The 23,048-nt window shown below is 41.3% G+C and overlaps 1 protein-coding gene across 1 annotated transcript; it reads right to left on the bottom strand.

The window, feature by feature from the left end:
- Positions 1-98: 98 nt before the first annotated feature.
- Positions 99-22,246, bottom strand: LOC115176484 (sodium- and chloride-dependent transporter XTRP3). The gene is made up of 12 exons (XM_029736516.1): positions 22,100-22,246; positions 21,061-21,340; positions 15,125-15,265; positions 12,981-13,072; positions 12,458-12,685; positions 8,357-8,467; positions 6,026-6,267; positions 5,237-5,399; positions 3,817-4,021; positions 1,284-1,443; positions 478-643; positions 99-257 (listed from the first exon to the last, which is right to left on the bottom strand). Exons 2-12 carry the CDS (start codon positions 21,185-21,187, stop codon positions 99-101), a joined length of 1,794 nt encoding a protein of 597 aa, XP_029592376.1. The 5' UTR covers positions 21,188-21,340; positions 22,100-22,246.
- Between the last annotated feature and the right edge of the window lie 802 nt (positions 22,247-23,048).

Genomic DNA, 23,048 nt, shown 5'->3' with positions numbered 1-23,048 from the left:
CCAGTCGATCCTATAACTAGCGTGTCCAGTCAGTCTCAGAGCCGTAATGTAGCAGCTCTGCCTTGTGTCACTCCGTCTGTCAACCAATACGTCGGTCTTTACGCTGACACAGTGCGCTCTCTCTTCCCACTGGCCAGGTTCCTCTTCTTACAGTAGGTGTAGAGGGCCGTCAAAGGGATACAGCAGACAGAGGAGGCTAGGAGGAGGCCGATGAAGGCTTGGGCGTAAGGAGGATACTCCGTCACCACAGACTTCCCCTGGAGGAGAGGGAAGACAACAGGACAGGCAGAGATCAACATTATATCTGGGTTCAGCATATTCTGTTCCAGTGATTTTCTTTCATTCATGTATGACTGGTACAATCAAATCTCCCTTTGGGGATTAATAAAGTACAATCTCATCTTACCCGTTTTTTGGGCCGAGTGCTTGTTAGTGTAATGACGGGTATTGATAAGATATTGGAGATAGAGGCCTTACCAGTTCTTTGTTCCAGGCCTGGTATGTGGGCGTTCCTCCCTGGATATAGTTGACGATGTAGAAGATGAATAGTGTAATGAGGAGCATGGGACTGACTCCTGCCAACATGATCTTCCAGTACCAGTTAAGACGATGACCTAACATGTCTTCTACATCCTTCTCAAACCTGGAGAGGGAAAGGTTGCAGGAGCATTGACATGATGACTATGTCCATTAAGGCAGCCCCCCGCACCGCTCTGATTCAGAGGGGTTGAATGTGGAAGACACATTTTGGTTGAATACATTCAGCTGTGCAACTGACTAGGTTTCCCCTTTCCCTTCCTAAAATACTTTCATATATTTTGGATGGGCAAAAGACAACCATGGTATTTTAGTTTAAACATTCATTCGACATGCAAAGGAAATTGCTTATATGCTTCATAAGCCATAAACAGTACAAGCCCAACTTAAAAAAAACTACAGTACAGCCAAGTCAAAAGCCTGAGAGAAGAGTGAAAGGAATGTGAGGTATTTGTGGATGATTATTATGCTAAGTGTTGTTTGGCATTACTGGACACAATACAGCTTTTATGAGGTACTTTAAACACTTAGCTCTACTGGCTGCAAACAACTGCAGTAGGGCTACACATTCTCAAGTAGAAACTGTTTCAAATAATGTCAGCTCAACTATTGTTTCTTGGAGAAAAGGTACTGTATGACAAGATGTGTTAGTTTTTCCTGATTTCGAACAGCAATGGTGATGATGCTTAGAAAGCTTCTGAAATGAGCCATTCTTCCTTATCAATATTGCACGCACACACACACACCTTTTGATGCCATATATGTAGCAGACAGTGATAACTTCAATGAGGACGATGAAGAGCAGAGAGAAGGTGGCTCCATAGTCGTTGAACATGGTGAACCAGTAGTTCCCAGAACGGGTGGTGAAGCCCAGGCCAAGGAGCAGGCAGAATAGACACACCAGACCTACAGGATATGACAACACACCTGTTAGTCTCACACACAAACCAAACCTAGAGGATTGGCCCACTCAGCCTAGACCAAACTTATCTCTGTCCTGACCACCCAATGGTTGAACCAGCTTCCCCTGATGTTAGGACAGCAGAGTCCCTACCCATTACCCATCTTCTGAAAACCTCTCATTAAATAGTATCTTAAATAAGATAATAAATAAGACATAAAAAAACGTACTTACTACGACGGTGTTATGTAGTTATCTCACCTAGCTATTTTAAGATGAATGCACTAACTGTAAGTCACTCTGGATAAGAGCATCTGATAAATGACTAAAATGTACAATTTAGGATGGGACAACACACACCTAACTCAAGCAGCAGGCAGAACAGACACACCAACCTTAGGACAAGACACACCCGGGTCCACCCTAAACCTAGCTTCATGTTCACACCTTAGCTCAATTCTTACCCTCAACCACAACCCTAAAGCTAGCTTCATGTTCACACCTTAGCTCAATTCTTACCCTCAACCACAACCCTAAAGCTAGCTTCATGTTCACACCTTAGCTCAATTCTTACCCTCAACCACAACCCTAACCCTAGCTTCATGTTCACACCTTAGCTCAATTCTTACCCTCAACCACAACCCTAAAGCTAGCTTCATGTTCACACCTTAGCTCAATTCTTACCCTCAACCACAACCCTAACCCTAGCTTCATGTTCACACCTTAGCTCAATTCTTACCCTCAACCACAACCCTAAAGCTAGCTTCATGTTCACACCTTAGCTCAATTCTTACCCTCAACCACAACCCTAAAGCTAGCTTCATGTTCACACCTTTGCTCAATTCTTACCCTCAACCACAACCCTAAAGCTAGCTTCATGTTCACACCTTTGCTCAATTCTTACCCTCAACCACAACCCTAAAGCTAGCTTCATGTTCACACCTTAGCTCAATTCTTACCCTCAACCACAACCCTAAAGCTAGCTTCATGTTCACACCTTAGCTCAATTCTTACCCTCAACCACAACCCTAAAGCTAGCTTCATGTTCACACCTTTGCTCAATTCTTACCCTCAACCACAACCCTAAAGCTAGCTTCATGTTCACACCTTTGCTCAATTCTTACCCTCAACCACAACCCTAAAGCTAGCTTCATGTTCACACCTTAGCTCAATTCTTACCCTCAACCACAACCCTAACCCTAGCTTCATGTTCACACCTTAGCTCAATTCTTACCCTCAACCACAACCCTAAAGCTAGCTTCATGTTCACACCTTAGCTCAATTCTTACCCTCAACCACAACCCTAACCCTAGCTTCATGTTCACACCTTAGCTCAATTCTTACCCTCAACCACAACCCTAAAGCTAGCTTCATGTTCACACCTTAGCTCAATTCTTACCCTCAACCACAACCCTAAAGCTAGCTTCATGTTCACACCTTTGCTCAATTCTTACCCTCAACCACAACCCTAAAGCTAGCTTCATGTTCACACCTTAGCTCAATTCTTACCCTCAACCACAACCCTAAAGCTAGCTTCATGTTCACACCTTAGCTCAATTCTTACCCTCAACCACAACCCTAAAGCTAGCTTCATGTTCACACCTTAGCTCAATTCTTACCCTCAACCACAACCCTAACCCTAGCTTCATGTTCACACCTTAGCTCAATTCTTACCCTCAACCACAACCCTAAACCTAGCTTCATGTTCACACCTTAGCTCAATTCTTACCCTCAACCACAACCCTAAAGCTAGCTTCATGTTCACACCTTAGCTCAATTCTTACCCTCAACCACAACCCTAAACCTAGCTTCATGTTCACACCTTAGCTCAATTCTTACCCTCAACCACAACCCTAACCCTAGCTTCATGTTCACACCTTAGCTCAATTCTTACCCTCAACCACAACCCTAAAGCTAGCTTCATGTTCACACCTTTGCTCAATTCTTACCCTCAACCACAACCCTAAACCTAGCTTCATGTTCACACCTTAGCTCAATTCTTACCCTCAACCACAACCCTAAAGCTAGCTTCATGTTCACACCTTAGCTCAATTCTTACCCTCAACCACAACCCTAAAGCTAGCTTCATGTTCACACCTTAGCTCAATTCTTACCCTCAACCACAACCCTAAACCTAGCTTCATGTTCACACCTTAGCTCAATTCTTACCCTCAACCACAACCCTAAACCTAGCTTCATGTTCACACCTTTGCTCAATTCTTACCCTCAACCACAACCCTAAACCTAGCTTCATGTTCACACCTTAGCTCAATTCTTACCCTCAACCACAACCCTAAAGCTAGCTTCACGACCACACCTTAGCTCAACCCTAACCTCCTCTTCCCCCCCTTACCCTCATCACCCCTTCTCTCTCTCACCATTGAGTGTTTTGGTGCTCATGTAGCGGCTGATGAACTTCAAGTCACTGAGGGGGGTGATGACGGCGATGACGTTGCCCAGCATACTGCCCATGCCCAGCAGCAGCAGCATGATGAAGTAGAGCACAGACCACAGCTGAGACACGGGCATGTTCTTAATGGCCTCACTGTACACTATGAAGGCCAGGCCTGTACCCTCAACAGCCTGGGAGGAGAGAGAGAGGGAGAGAGAGAGAGCACGAGAGAGAGAGAGAGAGCACGAGAGAGAGAGTTTAGTGGATATTCAGTCCTGCATAGTGCAAAAGTGTCTGAAGTCAGTATTACATTTTTTGCTTTCCTCCATTTGAAAGTTAAGTGGGATGGTTTATTAAAGACAAAATGGAAAATCCAGAAGAGCGTTGAAAATTAAATATTAACATTAATTGTAACTGCAACAGCCAATGATATTTGCCACAGCTCACTACCATCACCACAGAGTCAAATAAAGTTGTATAGGTGACATTGAACTATGACTAAAATATTAAAGATTTATAGAATGGTGAGTGAAGTTATTATTGCCTCACAGTAAAATCCATTTATTTTGTTGCTACATGATAACATATTGTCAGGAAACCAGAGGTGTGTTGTTAGATTAAGGGCTCGTGTCACGACTTCCGCTGAAGTCGGTCCCTCTCCTTGTTCGGGCGGCGTTCGGCGGTCGACGTCACCGGCTTTCTAGCCACCACCGATCCACTTTTCATTTTCCATTTGTTCTGTCTTTGTCTTACACACCTGGCTTCACTCAACCAATTACTTGTTAATTATTTAACCCTCTGTTCCCCATGTTGTGTTTGTGAGTGATTGTTTATTGTAATTCAGTCCGTCTTTGTGGGCTCGTGATGTTACTTTGTAAATTTGTCTTTTTGAGTTAAAGTACGTTGATTACTCATATCTGTTGTCCTGCGCCTGACTCTCTACACCAGCTACACACAGGACCCTTACAGACCTGGTGTTGTTCTACTCATATCTGCTGTCCTGCGCCTGACTCTCTACACCAGCTACACACAGGACCCTTACAGACCTGGTGTTGTTCTACTCATATCTGCTGTCCTGCGCCTGACTCTCTACACCAGCTACACACAGGACCCTTACAGCTCGATTCAATCCATATTGCGGAAGTTCTGAGCTATAGTGCAAAAATGTTAAGGTAAGATCAGATTGAGCCGACTTATGCAGCATTTACCCTGAATGCAGTCTCTGCGAATGCGGGAACATTGAAATTTAAAGGCAATCTCGCTATATCGCAGAACTTCCGCGATTCAGATTGAATCGAGCCCTAAGAGAAGTAGCAAATTAAGTTGTCTTATCAGTATTTTGCACAAGTTTTCCTATTATTATTATTATTATTTCCTATTATTTGAGTTGTGTCATCATGACCTACCGTGTCTAGTTCAGCCTCTAGGTCACAGGTCTCCAGCCTACCTCCCAGATTGGCAAACTGTTCTGGGTGTGTCCTGTTCAGCTCAGCGATCCAGTGGTTGACATTCTCCAGACTGATGGTGTCCTCTGATAGATCAAAGGTGTTCAGGAGCAGCAGTCGCACCCTGGGAGAAGAAAAGAAATGTCAGTGTTCTGAAAAGGCAAGTGGTGTAGCGCAGTTTCTCTGAAAACTGTTTTTTTAGGTGGGGGCAGGGGGCCAGGTAACTTCCTGCAATTCTACACATTTTGCCATGGGGCAGAGAAAAATGTGCAGTTTTAAAGCAAATTTCCTGCTATTCTATGCATTTTGCCATGAGGTTGAGAGACAATTTAGCAGTTTTATAGCTAATTTTCTGTAATTCTAAACATTTTGCCATGGCTTATGACATTTATACATTTTTGGGTTAGGACCCCCAGCCCTTTCCAGTGGCTGCATGCTATGCCACTGGAAAGGGCATTTCTGATCTGAATCATACAGTATATCTAGCCTCTTATACAATTCCTCTCATTGCTGATCTAGATTTCAATGCCTTCCCCAGTCTAAGCACCTGCCATTTCTTCCATTTGTATGTCTGCAGAAACTGCTACAGTCTACAGACGTTAAATTCATTGCATATGTTTGACCTAGAATTGTTTATGTTTGTACTGGCTGAGTGCTGCTGACTGGTGTCACCTACCCCTCTGAGTTGAAAGTTCAATGCCAAAGTCAATGAGACAACCAACCAGACCGTGACCCCACCCAGGGCCTCACCTCTCCAGGCAGCTCTCGTAGTTGAAGGTGGCCTTAAAGCCATAGATGGAGAAGGTGACGATACTGGCGAAGATGGAGGTGCTACTGTTGACCATGGACACGATGATGGCCTGCTTCTCAAAGTTGTTGTTGTACTGGTTGTAGCTGGCAAAGGCGATGAGGGATCCAAAGCCCAGGCCCAGAGAAAAGAAGATCTGAGTGGCCGCATTGATCCACGTAGTGGGGTTAGCCAGCTGTTCCATCTAAGACAGCAAACACACACACACACACACACACACACACACACACACACACACACACATTAGTAAAGCATATTAGTAGCACACACACACAGTGGCAAGAAAAAGTATGTGAACCCTTTGGAATTACCTGGACTTCTGCATAAATTTGTCATAAAATTTGATTTGATCTTCATATACGTCACAACAATAGACAAACACAGTCTGCTTAAACTAATAAAACACAAACAATTATACATTTTCATGTCTTTATTGAACACACTAAACTTTCACAGAGCAGGGTGGGAAAAGTATGTGAACCCTTGGATTTAACTGGTTGACAGCAATAACCTCAACCAAACATTTTCTGTAGTTGCGGATCAGACTTGCAATGGTCAGGAGGAATTTTTGACCATTCCTCTTTAAAAAACTGTTTCAGTTCAGCAATATTCTTGGTGTCTGGTGTGAACCGCTTTCTTGAGGTCATGCCACAGCATCTCAATTGGGTTGAGGTCAGGACTGACTGGGCCACTCCAGAAGGTGCATTTTCTTCTGTTCAAGCCATTCTGATGTTGATTTACTTCTGTCTTTAGGGTTGTTGTCCTGTTGCATCACCCAATTCCTGTTGAGCTTCTATTGGCAGACAGACAGCCATGATGCTCCCTTCACCATACTTTACAGTTGGGATGAGGTTTTGATGTTGGTGTACTGTGCATTTTTGTTCTCCACACAGTCCTTCCTAACAACTCAACTGTAGTTTCATCTGTCCACAGAATATTTTGCCAGTAGCGCTGTGAAACATCCAGATGCTCTTTTGCGAACTTCAGTGGCTTCTTCCGTGATTTCCTCCCATGGACATCATTCTTGTTTAGTGTGTTACGTATCGTAGACTCGTTAACAAAGATGCTAGCATGTTCCAGAGATTTCTGTAAGTCTTTAGCTGACACTCTAGGATTCTTAACCTCATTGAGCATTCTGCGCTGTGCTCTTGCAGTCATCTTTGCAGGATGGCCACTCCTAGGGAGAGTAGCAACAGTGCTGAACTTTCTCCATTTATAGACAATTTGTCTTACCGTGGACTGATAAACATCAAGGCTTTTAGAGTTTTGTAACCCTTTCCAGCTTTATGCAAGTCAACAATTCTTAATCTTGGGTCTTCTGAGATATCTTTTGTTCAAGGCATGGTTCATTCAGGCAAATATGTTTGATGCCCATATGAATAACCCCTATGATGTAACTGGAATGATGAGATAGACGTTCTTTTATGTTTTTGTTTTATTATTTCACTGCCATACTGTGTTCGATCTTGTCTAGCCATCTTGTCGCAAGAGGACCACAATGGAAATAAGTCCCAGACTTTGTGTGTTATCCTCGATGATTTTATTCATGTGCATGTATGGCTTAATTATTTTTTTTTTTTAAATGGACAAATTAATGAACTAAATACTTCTTGTGAATAGCAAACTCAAATGTTGTGAGTTTTTTGATAGGGCATGGCAGCCCTAACCAACATCTCCAATCTCATCTCAATGATTGTACTCAAGGTTAGCTGACTCCAATTAGCTTTTGGAGAAGTCATTGGCCTAGGGGTTCACATACTTTTTCCAACCTACACTGTGAATGTCTAAATGATGGGTTCAATATAGACAAGGAAAATACAATACTTGTGTGTTAGTTTAAGCACACTGTGTTTGTCTGTTGTGATGAAGATCAGATCTAATTTTATGACCAACTTATGCAGAAATCCAGATAATTTCTAAGGGTTCACATACTTTTTCTTGCCACTGTATGTAAAGCAGGATTAAACAGAACAATGTACATGAGCTACCATACTTTGGGTGTGAAAACGTAGATCTTTTGCATCTCGTCTATGCCGCTCTGTCTTTGCTCATCCATATATTTATATGTACACATTCTTATTCCATCCTTTTACTTAGATTTGTGTGTATTAGGTAGTTGTTGTAGAATTGTTAGATATTGCTGCACTGTCGGAACTAGAAGCACAAGCATTTCACTACACTTGCAATAACATCTGCTAACCATGTGTATGTGAACAATCAAATTGTATTGTATTTGATCAATAATGTTCTTTCATTCATCTAATCATTCATACCTTGGGCGTGAACATGTACTTCACACCATTGATGGCTCCGTGAAGGGTGACCCCACGGATGAGGTAGATGATGAGGACCAGGTAGGGGAATGTGGCTGTGAAGTACACCACCTAGAGGGCAGAAACAGCAGGGGGATTCAGGGTCAAAGTTCAACTATGCTGCACTGATAGCCTGTTTTCTAACAGATTTGGCCCACTTGTCCCACGGTTTTATAACATTGCTCGCTGAATTTACTGTGAAGTTGTAGGTGAAAGTAAACTTGTTCGTGTATATCTTTCCATCAATTGATAACGATGTTATTACTTTTCTATTATTTATCTCTGTACTGTTGGGAAGGGCCCGTAAGAAAGCATTTCACTGTTGATCTACACATGTTGCTTACCAAGCATGCAATGATTAAAATGTGATTTGATTTATTTTGATGAACCTCTTTTAGGTTCTCCTGTGTGCACGCGCTTGCACGTTATAATAAACATCATAGGCAGCTCGTGAGATTCAAGTTTGGGGAAGCTTACAATTTATCCTACCATTTCTACCTATCTGCGTGCCAGTTATTCTTCATGGAACAGTTTCATTTAAATCTCCTTCCAGACTCACATTAAGCATCTCCAATCCAAAATGAAATCTAGAATCGGCTTCCTATTTAGCATCAAAGCATCCTTCACTCATGCTGCCAAACATACCCTCGTAAAACTGACTATCCTACTGATCCTTGACTTCGGGGATGTCATTTACAAAATAGCCTCCAAAACTCTACTCAGCAAATTAGATGCAGTTTATCACAGTGCCATCCATTTTGTCACCAAAGCCCCATATACTACCCACCACTGCAACCTGTATGCTCTCGTTGGCTGGCCCTCGCTTCATATGTCGCCAAAACCACTGGCTCCAGGTCATCTATAAGTCTTTGCTAGGTAAAGCCCCACCTTCTCAGCTCACTGATCACCATAGCAGTACCCACCCGTAGCACGCGCTTCAGCAGGTATATTTCACTGGTCACCCCCAAAGCCAATTCCTACTTTGGCCGCCTTTCCTTCCAGTTCTCTGCTGCTAATGACTGGAACGAATTGCAAAAATCACTGAATCTGGCGACTCACATCTCCCTCACTAACTTTAAGCATCAGCTCACAGATCATTCCACCTGTACATAGCCCATCTGTAAATAGCCCATCCAACTACATCATCCCCATATTGTTATTATACTTTTTTTTGCTCCTTTGCACCCCAGTATCTCTACTTGCACATTCATCTTCTGCACATCTACCACTCCACTGTTTAATTATTCAATTGTAATTACTTCGCCACTATGGCCTATTTATTGCCTTACCTCCCTAATCTTACCTCATTTGCACACACTGTATATAGATTTTTTTTATTGTGTTATTGACTGTACGTTTGTTTATTCCATGTGCAACTCTGTGTTGTTGTTTGTGTCGCACTGCTTTGCTTTACCTTGGCCAGGTCGCAGTTGTAAATGAGAACTTGTTCTCAAATGGCCTACCTGGTTAAATAAAGGTGAAAAAAATGTGTTTCTCAAAATTACTATCACATGGTTAATCAGAAAAATCTGAATTAAAATGATCAAAATCTCAACTAATGCAAGAGCACCAGCCTTGGACACATGGACACATTGATTCATTGGTGGCTAAAGAAATTGGCACATGGAACTCGGAGATGGCCAATGCAGCAGTAGGCCTATAACTTTCATCGTCAACTAAGTAAAATGGGCTTAACACAAATTAAAACAGTAGAAAATATCATGATATAAATTCAGTTTTTTTCAATCGCATTAATCTCTCTGCATCCCTTTCTATCTGTCTTGACTTGAGCTATCGCTAGTGAAGTGCAACATTGTATCAACTCAGCAGGTTGGCGTGCTCAGATGTGTGCGCTCCCTCCATGTTATGACAGAGAAACCATACACATGCTCATTTCTCACATGGGGCACTCCAAACAAAATACATAGAAAAAAAATTGCAAAACTCCTAAATAAACCAAAACTTGTTTCTCACAAGTGTAGCAGGTTGTGAACTCTGCAAACAATGTTTCCACTCCAAGAATGAGAACAGTAAATTACTGTGATACATGAAATAACAGAAATGTATGTAACTGTTGGGGTTCATTTCCTTGTTCCTTGTCAATCATTGGCTCATTGGTGAAATTAGCATTATGACAATATCTTTAATTAAATCATTCAAAAACATTTAATGCAATTGCAGACAAAAGTTGACACCAGGAACATAGCATGCATGTTTCCGAGTAAATTCTGCAAAATATAAAAAGGTCCCAAGTTAATTTATTAAACCTGAAGTCCAGCCCTAGTGATGTCACTGCCTACATCATCATCTTCTACTCATGAGACCAAAACCATGCCTACTCAACACTAAAACTCTTGTTTATATAGCTATCTAAAAGCTTAGCAGTAAATGTCCAAGTTACTTTACAGTGGAATGTCTGACTAATCTCTTAACTCTTACACTCCCCTGCAGAGTTCTGTCTTCACAGTCACATATTTCTCAGACAGTTTCTTCATAAGAGGCAGAGAGCCTAGAAAAGTACTGTGGAACAATATTAAACCTCAATGTATGTATGTATGTATGTATGCATGTATGTATGTATAGTTAATCTGTAGTCTAGCACCCTATAAATGTGAGGGAGGGGTCTTATAACCCCTCCCCTTCTATTAATACAACATAAGCATAATCAATTATTATAAAACATCAAACATTTGGTACAGCCCCTATCGTAACCCCTAGGTGAACCTCTTTCATAACCAAATGACAGGGGATTAACGGCACCTTGACTAGGCCTACTTGTTACATACTGTATGTAATGGGGAATTGATCAAAATAAACAAAAGGAAAACAATTCACACAAAACAATGAATGTGCAAGAATTGTTGGGAGACATTGGAGCACATTATTGAGAGCTGAGTGCATGTATTCTGGAGAGAGACGCAGACGCCCATATTTTCGCCACACACGTCCCTTTATTCTTGTCTCAACATTTTCAATTATACTCAAGACACATTATCTTCACACATTTTAGATGCCTTTCACGGACATACGCAACTCAATAATCAGCTAGGTCTACAGTGGCCTGCGAAAGTATTCATCCCCCTTGGCCTTTTTCCTATTTTGTTGCCTTACAACCTGGAATTAAAATAGATTTTTGGGGGGTTTGTGTCATTTTATTTACACAACATGCCTACCACCTTGAAGATGCAAAATATATTTTGGGGTGAAAGAATCAAGAAATATGACAAAAACCAGAAAACTTGAGCGTGTATAACTATTCACCTCCCCAAAGTCAATACTTTGTAGAGCCACCTTTTGCAGCAACTACAGCTGCAAGTTCCACTGGATATCATAAGGTGAATGCACCAATTTGTAAGTCGCTCTGGATACGTATAACTTTCTTAACCCTTTCCTTTGTTATCGAGGTCACCTCTCAGATGACTGTTTTCCTCTGCTCAGTAAAAATACAGGTAACTGCCAAAATAAAGGAAACACTTGACTAAATGAGGGATACAAAGTATACTGAAAGCAGTTGAGTTAATTAAGCAGTTTACATCCTATCATGCTTAGGGTCATGTATAAAAATGCTGGGCAGGCCATTATTTTGGCCACCATGGCTATGCCCCCATAGGATGACAATGCCCCCATCCACAGGGCATGAGGTGGCACTGAATAGTTTGATGAGCATGAAAACGATGTAAACCATATACCATGGCCGTCTCAGTCACCAGATCTCAACCCAATTGAACACTTATGGGAGATTCTGGAGTGGTGCCTACAACAGCGTTTTCACCACCAGCAACAAAACACCAAATTATGGAATTTCTTGTGGAAGAATGGTGTTGCATCCCTCCGATAGATTCTATAAGTGTCTGGAACTCTATGTCAAGGTGCATTGACGCTGTTCTGGCTTGTGGTGGCCCAATAACCTATTAAGACACTATGTTGGTGTTTCCTTGATTTTGGCAGTTGCCTGTATGACACAGGAGACGATAGTGACCCATGTCCACTAGATCTTCAGCTAGCATGACATAACTGTCTTGACCCTGTCCATCATTACCAAGCTGATCTCTGACCTCTCACCTTCCCGGTGGACTTGACCCCCTTGACGATGAACAGGTAGACAATCATCCAGGCCAGCAGGAGGCAGAGCGCCTGTCCCATGTGAATCCCTCCGTTCTCCTCAATGGACCCGGAGATGTCCAAGGTCTCTCTGTAGAAGAAGTACTGTGTGGGCGTGGCCCGCTCACACTCCTCCACATGGCCAGTCAGGTTGCTGTTAACCGGGCACTCTGCCCATGGCAGGACCGACTGGAGCAGAGTGGGAGGAAACAGCACAGGTCAGGTCAGGCACAGGACATTACAGATAGCACTAGAGCAATGAACTGCATCTTCTAAGATTCCAAACAAAACAGTCTGCACAGGACCAGTAGTGTGTCCTCAAAGCTGAGGGAGCCTGTTGATACACCTTGTAATAAGATTGTAACAAGTTATTGAAGATTGTCTACATTTTATGATTGCATCATGCATTTGAATGGAGGTCAAATACTTTGAGTTGCTCTATTGAAAATAAAGATAATTTTGCCATTGTGAGACTGGAACTAACCTGGAATGAATGAAAGAGGTACCAGAAACTCCATGCATTGATGACATTGTAATAGAGGCATAGGTACATGGAGGTCACAACACTGGCCAGACCTGGAACCAGCAGAGAGACGAACAGATACATTTAAACTATAAGCAGATATCTCATTTGCATCTTTGATAAGGATACTTTTATTAGGTTGTTGAAATACATTTGCAGTGTTGGGAAGAAGTAAACTACATGTAGTTCAACTAGTAATTTAATTACATTTTACAGTAGCTTACATTTTAGGGTTCTTCGGATTTCCCCATAGCAGAACTCTTTTTGGTTCCAGGTTGAACCCTTTTAAATTCCAGGTAGAACCCATTTCGGTTCCATGTAGAACCCTCCAGTTAATTACTTTGTTGCCATGTAGCGGAGTAGTTAACTACACAAACTACATACTACATTTTTTGCAAAAAGAATAGACAATATGTAGGCAATACTTTCCTTTCTTTTTCGGAGTCAGACCTGCCTAATTCTCACTTGAAGCAGTTTTTTAAACAAGCTAAATTACACATTTTGTTAACATATGACCCCAAAGTGATCTGTTCTTGCAATTTGAAGTCAATGACATTTTAGATTTACATATGATAATTTGTATGTAGTGAACTACTTTTTCAAAGTAACTTTAGTTAAGTAAACTATATTTTTCTTCCAGTGTGAAGTAATTGGTAGCTTAAACTATAAACTATATTTTTAGAGAGCTTCCCCAACACTGTACATTTGACACAAAAGAACTGGCCTAAATGTAACAAAACCATATATTTAAATGTGTGTAATGTGATCAATTAAAGGCAAATGTATGTACTTTATTCAATGGCAGTGTGCACCCATACATGTGTAGCACTCTATGTGCAGTGTCCACTGTCCCAAAAAATATTATTAAAAGTAATAAAGAAAAAAAATGATATACACCTACTCATTCAAGGGTTATTTTTGACTATTTTCTACATTGTAGAATAGTAGTGCCGACATCAAAACTATGAAATAACACACATGGAATCATGTAGTAACCAAAAAAAAGTGTTAAACAAATCAAAATATATTGTATTTTTGAGATTCTTCAAAGTGGCCATCCATTGCCTTGATGACAGCTTTGTAGACTCTTGGCATTCTCTCAACCAGATTGATGAGGTAGTCACCTGGAATGCATTTCAATTAACAGGTGTGTCTTGTTAAAAGTTAATTTGTGGATTTTTTTGTGGAACGGATGATCTCCGCATGTGTGGTTCCCACCGTGAAGCATGGAGGAGGTGGTGTGGGGGTGCTTTGCTTGTGACACTGTCTGTGATTTATTTAGAATTCATGGCACACTTAACCAGCATCGCCTTCCCATCTGGTTTGTGCTTAGTGGGACTATCATTTGTTTTTGAACAGGACAGTGACCCAAAACACACCTCCAGACTGTGTAAGGGCTATTTGACCAAGAAGGAGAGTGATGGAGTGCTGCATCAGATGACCTGACCTCCACAATCACCTGACCTCAACCCAATTGAGATAGTTTGGGATGAGTTGGACTGCAGGGTGAAGGAAAAGCAACCAACAAGTGCTCAGCATATGTGGGGACTCCTTCAAGACTGTTGGAAAAGCATTCCAGGTGAAGATAGTTGAGAGAATGCCAAGAGTGTGCAAAGTTGTCATCAAGACAAAGGTTGGCTACTTTGAATATTTGATTTAATACTTCTTTGGTTACTACATGATTCCATATGTGTTATTTCATAGTTTTGATTTCTTCACTATTATAGTGTTCACTAGTGTGCTCCCTCTCCGGCCTCTAGGTCACCAGGCTGCTCGTTATGGTGCACACCTGTCATCATCGTTACGCGCACCTACGCGTCATTAGACTCACCTGGACTCCATCACCTCCCTTATTACCTTCCATATACATGTCCCTCCCTTTGGTTCCTTCCCCAGGCGTTATTGTTTTTGTTCCAGTGTCATGTCTGTGTGTTGGTCGTGTTACTTGTTTTATGTTGCGTTTATTTATTAAAACACTCACTCCCTGAACTTGCTTCCCAACTCTCAGCGCACATCGTTACAGTAGAAAATAGTAAAAAAAAGAAAAACCCTTGAATGAGTAGGTGTGTCCAAACTTCGACTGGTACTGTATATTCAGTACTCACCCACTCCCCCCAGATATGGGCTAATAGCTCTCCATGCTCCAATGCTGCCCAGATGCATCTTCTGACCAATGGCTAACTCCATGTAGAACAGGGGTACCCCCAACAGGACCAGCATAAGCAGGTATGGGATCAGGAACCCACCTGTGGACAGAAAAAGGACACACATACAGTATATTTGGCCATTCAAACGACCTGCAGTAGCAGAGACAAAAACACACACATGATCTATAAGGTGAGCTTCAGATTCATATGACACCCAGAAAATGTGTTCTCATTCTTAATAGTTCTATTTCATTTACATAATGAATGTGGCCTTGGTCCTTGTATTCTGTTGCATATTTCTTCTCCCTATATATTAATGGAAAGAAAGGGAGCAGTGCAGTGCTTCCTTCATTATTCTTTGATCAAGGGTCTAACATCTAAACAAAGCTTTATTCATGTTTCTACTGGGTTCTGTTCTCTCTGACTTTCTCAGTATTCATGGCAATCACAAAAAAACTGTCTGGCCTGGGTCACCCCGTGAACTGAAAGCAAAGGGACCTGTCTACTGTGATTTCCAGTCTGCTAGTCTGAGTCGTCGACAGTAATTACAGTAAGCAGGCAGTGGGGCAGAGAGTGAAGGGGGCAGGGGGTGAGGAGGGAAAGGGGAGCACGGGGACATGCTCAGTGACACAAACACAAAGTCAAAGCGAGTTTAGAGAAGGGTCAGCCACTGGAACCATTTTGGGATTCATTAATTCACATTAATTTACCCATCCGTCCATTCATTTCATTCATTCATTCATTCAGTGGGTGAACATAGTGGTATTAAAAAGCATGTCATTGTCCCTAATTTAGCAGTTAGAAGGAAGATTCCATGCTTCTAGCTCTCAGATTCTTCATGCTACCTTCCTTTGACTGTAATGAACCCTTGTGAATGAGTGTTCACACAGAAACAGCTTGTATAATCGGATAAGGATTAGACGGAAATTGAAATGGTTGGATATATTGGAATAAATAGCTTTCCTGTACTGTAATCTCGGATTCCTCAAGTTGTTGCACAAGAAAAACACGATTGTAAAATCACGTTATTGTGATGTGTATCAGGTGATTATTTACACTATGACAAATCATTTTTTGAGCACTGTAAAATAAATAATGCACAACGCAATCATAACATAGTATAGAACTTAAAGGGGGCCTCAATATGTATTATGTAAGACCCCTAACCTCTAATGTCCCATCTTTCTGTTTTACGTTGTGATCTGTTAACAATGAGAGGGACATTAGATTTTATAGGCTTTTTGGGACCTCCTGTCATTTGTCCACGCTCATGATGTACTGTTTGTTCTACATGTCATTTTGATTACTGTATGCTTGAATTCCTGTCATTAGGTGTATGCCTGCTGTAGATTATTAGTATTGAATAGCTTCTCCTAAACCAGAGCCTCATAGGGGTATGCAAGGATGGAGCAATTCACAAGGTAGAATATTTCATACCATTTCATGAGGTAATTCAAGTGTATTTTTCTTCCGTCATCTTATCTCTGTCAGTGTCAAGTTGGTGGGGCATTGCCTTAAAGTTACTGTCCAGTATTTCCAGAATTCAATTAAATATGACCTATAATTGAACTTTAGTTCCAAAACGCTATATCCCCACATTTTTCATATTTGTGTTTTTTCACCCAAAAATGATTGCTTATGGGTACCTTCATCCGTGTGTGAAATATTACTGTTGTCAGATTTTCTATTCATAGATTTTTGATGTATATTCAAATGTTTTTGTTTTTTGCAAAACACTATGTATCCATTGTTTAGCTGGAATGGAATGTTCGTATCCTGTATATATGACAGTGATATATGGCTGTCTCACCTACCTTAATGCACTAACTGCCACTCTGGATAAGATAAGAGCATCTGCTAAATGACTAAAATGTAAAATGTAAATATTTTACATAAAGATCTCACATTACTATAGCGATTCATTTTTTATTAAAAAAATTATAATATTGATTTTACAAATGTATAATTTGTACAGTTCTTTAATAAACATTTTGTTATGTCACATTTAACTGTATAAAACCCAGCAGTAGTACTTATCTCAAGTTTTGCAAAAAAACATGATTATTTGTTTCTCTGAAATGAAACCATTAAGTGATTTTAAACAAATACATGTCTGTCAATGAACAAGCCCATGCCCTGATTAGATGGTGAAATAACACACTAATCTCTTGCATAAGTTCTTTAAACAATAAGACCTAATTTACCAACATTTCTGAAAATATATATATATATATATATATATATATATATATATATATATATATATATATATATATATATATATATATATATATATATATATATATATATATATATATATAGCATTTTGGAAGGAACCTCTTCAATTACTTACAATATGAGTGAAACAGTTTTCCTTCCAAAAATTGTAATTAGGTATGTTAAAAGCAGCTTTTCTGTGTCGGAATGGTGTGGACCAGTGGAGGCTGCTGAGGGGAGGACGGCTCATAATAATGGCTGGAACGGAGCAAATGGAATGGCATTTGATACCAGTCCACCTATTCCACTCCAGCCATTACCACGAGCCCGTCCTCCCCAATTAAGGTGCCACCAACCTCCTGTGGTGTAGGCATACCCCAACAGAATGTTGTGGGTGTATACCGGTCATTAAAAATATTAATGCGAGTAGACCACTGATTGGTCAGCTCATGCTACTCTAGACCGTTGATTGGTCAACTCATCCTCCTCCGTAGTATGAAATCATACACCACAAACTGATGCTGGCACTAAGATCGCACTCAAACGCACTCAACACGCTGTATATGGCCATAAGCAAACAAGAAAATCCACCTCCAGAAAGGGCGCTTCTTGTGGCCGGGGATTTGAATGCAGGGAAACCTAGTTTTGACTCACTTTTTCCATCATGTAACCTGTGCAACTACAGTCAACAAAACTCTAGGTCACCTTTACTCCACACATAGAAACGCATTCAAGACTCTCCCTTGCCCTCCCTATGGCAAATCTGACCACAACTCTATCCTCCAGATTCCTGCTTACAAGCGAAAACTCAAACAGGAAGTAACAGTGATTCACTCAATACAGAAGTGGTCCGATGAAGTGGATGCTAAGCTACAGGGGCTGCTTCGCAAGCACAGACTGGAATTTGGTCAGGGATTCAACCAATAACATTAAGGAGTTTACCACATCAGTCACCGGCTTCATTAATAAGTGCATCAACAACGTCGTCCCCACAGTGACCGTAGGTACATATCCCAACCAAAAGCCATGGCTAACAGGCAACATCCGCACTGAGCTAAAGGCTAGAGCTGTCGCTTTCAAGAAGCAGGACACTAATCCAGACGCTTATAAGAAATCCCACTACAACATCTGATGAGCCATCAAATAGGCCAAGTGTCAATACAGGACTAAGATCAAATCCTACTACGTTGGCTCTGACACTCGTCAGATGTGGCAGGGTTTGCAAACTATCAAGGATTACAAAGGGAAACCCAGCCGTGAGCTGCCTAGTGACACGAGCCTACCAGCAAGCTAAATGCCTTCTATGCTCACTTCGAAGCAAGCAACACTGAACCAGTCATGACAGCATCACTGTGTTCTCGCTCTACATAGGCGATGTGAGTAGGACCTTTAAACAGGCTAACATTCAAAAAGCTGAGCGTTCAACACCCTAGAGCCTTAACAAGCTCATCAATAAGCTCAGGACCCTGGGACTGAACACCTCCCTCTGAAACTGGACTCCAGGTGGTGAGGGTAGGCAACAACACATCCACCACACTGACCCTCAACACGGGGGCCCCTCAGGAGTGAGTGCTTAGTCCCCTCCTGTACTCCCACGACTGTGTGGCCGCGCATGACTCCAACACCTTCATTAAGTTTGCTGACGACACGACGGTGATAGGCCTGATCCCCAATAATGATGAGACTGCCTATAGAGAGAAGGTCAGTGACCTGGCAGTATGGTGCCAAGACAACAACCTCAAAAATGAAGCTGATCGTGGACTACAGGAAACATAGGGCTGAGCATGCCCCCATCCACATCGAAGTGGCTGTAGTGGAGCGGATCAAAAGTTAAGTTCCTCTGTGTCCACATCACTAAGGAATTAACATGGTTCAACACAGCAGACAATGCCTCTTCCCTCTCAGGAGTCTGAAAAGATTTGGCATGGGCCCTCAGATCCTCAAAAGGTTCTATAGCTGCACAATTGAGAGCATCTTGACTGGCTGCATCACCGTTTGGTATGGCAACTGCTTAGCATCTGACCGCAAGGCCCTGCAGAGGTTAGTGCTTACGGCCCAGTATATCACTGGGGACGAGCTTCCTGCCATCTATACCAGGTGGTGTCAGAAGAACGCCCTCAAAATTGTCAAAGACTCCAGCCACCCAAGTCACAGACTGTTCTCTCTGCTACCGCACGGCAAGCGGTACCGATGCATCAAGTCTGGAACCAACAGGACCCCGCTTATACCCCCAAGCCAGAGGACTACTAAATAGTTAACCAAATAGCTACCCAGACTATCTGCACTGACCCTCTTTTTACTAACTATTTTGACTCATCACATACGCTGCTGTTACTGTTTATGATCTATCCTGTTGCTTAGTCACTTTACCCCTACCTATATCTATCGTAATTACCTCGTAACCCTGCACATCGACTCGGCACTGGTACCTAGTGTATATTGCCAAGTTATCATTATTCATTGTGTATTTCTTCCTTGTATATTACTCTGCATTGTTGGGAAGGGCCTGGAAGCATTTCACCTTTAGACTACATCTGTTGTTTACGAAGCATGTGACATTTTCTGTGGTTGATTTGATTGATTTGAAATAGCCAACATTTTTTAAACTATCTGTTTGAGATACACGTTTGGGTTTTTAAAGTGTAAATTATTCAATATAATGCTTTGGACACAAATACGAGTATATGATGAGACAACAATATTATTTGGGTATGAGTTAACAGAATATTAACTTTTACATGTTTTTTGTTACTGGACAGTTACATTAAGGCAATAACTCTACAATAATAAATACAGAACAACTATACTAGCATACCACACCTGTATTTATGGATTGGACATATTGGCCTTAAAGCAACCAAGGCATCAAAGAGTCTTGTATGTGAACATTTTCTAGGAATCTATGAATAGAAGAACACAACACCTGTTGACTGTTAGGCTACTAATTGTAAAACTTTGCAATCAGTTGAGCCCATTAAAAGCAAAATGCAAAAGCAAATGTTGATCCATTGTTATTCTGTGATAAACAACTGGGCGCGTTAAGGGTTAAAATGGGCTCTGTATCAATTCAAACCTTAGAGTGGAAAGTACTTGTGTGCGCGCTTTTGAAAGCTCCTTTATGTATGCGCTTTGGTACATGCATTACCCTCTGTTTTTGAGTTGACTAACTGTTCTCAGTGACTTATGGGAGGAATATGAATTGAACTAACTACTAAGTGAGATCATTTTAAAAAATATATATATTTTCAAATGTCCTGCACCATTAACCTTTAGAGGAAGAAAACAAAAGGCTGCACAGTAACACCTTCACTTACTACAAATGTTTAACAAGGTGACTGACGCTAACCAATATAGTAATCGTTCCGATTCCCTGTAATTAATAAACTGAAAACGTTTCACCCAGGGTAAAAGAATAACTAACCCATTCTACAACCGCACAAGATCAGTGCTCCATTGCGCATGGATAAAGGTGAATAAATTGGACACTGACTGGCTATTCATATAGCCTACATTACCACTTTTAATCAGTAAACACTAATTGTATTCATTCATTTTACACAGCGTCAAATATTGCAGTTCGATATTTAATCAAACTGTACACCTAAATGTACAATATATTATAGATGAAACCCTAAATTAGGCTATGCGCTGCACCTAAACAAATAAATATTGCTTACCCCCGCCATGCATTTGACACAAGTATGGAAAACGCCACACATTTCCCAGTCCAACCGCATATGATACACACGCCAGGACAAATTGCATGGGATTGTCCCACTCTGCTCTTGCGGCGTCCTTCCCCATCGTTGAGTCCTGAGCACACAATCAAGCCAATGTTCAGGTCCGGTCGAGTCGGTGCGGTGGACAACCTTGACAGTCAGCAAGCCTAAGTCTGAAGTACCGGGAGTATGGATGGCACTCCTGTCTGGATAATAGAACAAATCTAATGACAGCGCCCTATGGGAAACAGGGAGAGTGTGTCAACAGGAGGCTGCTCGAGTCAGACACATTTGCAATGGTTAAAGAAATAGCATGGAGTTTATAGAACGCTTGCCCATTCTAATTAGGTCCCCCTACTTGAGAGGGAGGGCCTAATGTTTTAATGGGTAGGCATAGGCTAGAGAGTTTACATAACCCAGGTGAATGTTTGATTTTCCCAGCTCTTCTTAAAAACCTGAGTTTATAAGTCTGTCATAGAGACAGTGGACCATCGCCAATACCTTTTATATTCCTTAGGGTAGGCTTCAGATAGCATGTCTTTGCTTTTGTACAATGGACTTCACAGTACAAGATTCAGTGCTGGAAATAATGCATTTATTTTCCTTTTAACTGTTCATACAATTTGAAACATAGTACTGGAGTCAGATGTGCAAAAACAGCACAACCAGTGTTAAGGTGTCAATGATTCAAATAGTTTTTCTGTAAGAAGTCAATCAGTAAGGCACATTCTTCTACCTAAAAAAGGGACATTTCATTACAGTTTTAGTGCATTTAAATTAAAAAGCAATGCAAATTAAAAAAAAAATAACAGAGATGAGCAAAAAAAAATGTGTGAATATACAGCATCAAACAGGGACAATACAGTACAAATAAAGGGTGAAAGATAGACCCAAAAGAAAGGAGAACGGAGACAATCAGAGAGAGAGAGGATGTCCTCCAGGGGTATGTCCTCGCTGACCTTGTGTCTAGCTGCAGATTTCCCTGAAACCCACTCACCTTGCCACCATGCATCCACTGATGCAGGAGGGTTCAGAGTCCAGACAGGCAAGGGTCACAACCGGGAGGACTAGTAAAAACAGAGCGAAGGAAAAAAACAGGCAAACAGAATAACACGCAGGTTGACTTGAGGAACTGGCAACAGACAAGCAGGGAACACAGGAATAAGTACCCACGGGCTAATGAGGAAAACAGCTGACACCTGGAGGTGGGTGGAGACAATCACAAAGACAGGTGAAACAGATCAGGATGTGACAATAGGCCCCTAAAACACTTCTATCCCCAAGCCATAAGACTGGTAAATAGCTAACTAACTACTTGGACTATCTGAGTTGACCCTTGTATTTATAATTTATTTTGTACTGTGTCTATGCACACTCACTAGACTCTACACACTCACGCACATTGACACTCCAATACATACAACATGTACACACATTTATACTGACGCTACACACACGGACACACACCCACATATAATCTTTATTTACGCTGCTGCTACTCTGTTTATCATACATCCTGGTGCCTAGTCACTTTAACCCTATACATATGGTGCCTTCGGAAAGTATTCAGACCCCTTGACTTTTTCCACATTTTGTTAAATTACAGCCTTATTCTAAAATGGATATAACATTTTAAAAAATCCCTCAGCAATCTACACACAATACCCCATAATGACAAAGCGAAAACAGATTTTTTGACATTTTTACAAATGTATACAAAATAAAAAACAGAAATACCTTATTTACATAAGTATTCAGACTCTTTGTTATGAGACTTGAAATTGAGCTCAGGTGCATCCTGTTCCCATTGATCATCCTTGAGATGTTTCTACAACTTGATTGTAGTCCACCTGTGGTAAATTCAATTGATTGGACACCTGTCTATATAAGGTCCCACAGTTGACAGTGCATGTCAGAGCAAAAAGCAAGCCATGGGGTTGAAGGAA

This window comes from Salmo trutta, chromosome 37, assembly GCF_901001165.1.
Source record: "Salmo trutta chromosome 37, fSalTru1.1, whole genome shotgun sequence".
Lineage (NCBI taxonomy): Eukaryota > Metazoa > Chordata > Actinopteri > Salmoniformes > Salmonidae > Salmo > Salmo trutta.
This window is presented reverse-complemented; position numbering and strand designations above follow the sequence as displayed.

Coding starts and splice junctions, on each gene's coding strand:
- LOC115176484 (XM_029736516.1), bottom strand. CDS start 21,187: ATGGGGAAGGACGCCGCAAGAGCAGAGTGGGACAATCCCATGCAATTT. Junction 8,468..12,457: donor GGGTCAAGTCCACCGGGAAG/GTGAGAGGTCAG, acceptor TCTGCCCTCTAG/GTGGTGTACTTCACAGCCAC. Junction 4,022..5,236: donor TAGAGGCTGAACTAGACACG/GTAGGTCATGAT, acceptor CTCTCCTCCCAG/GCTGTTGAGGGTACAGGCCT.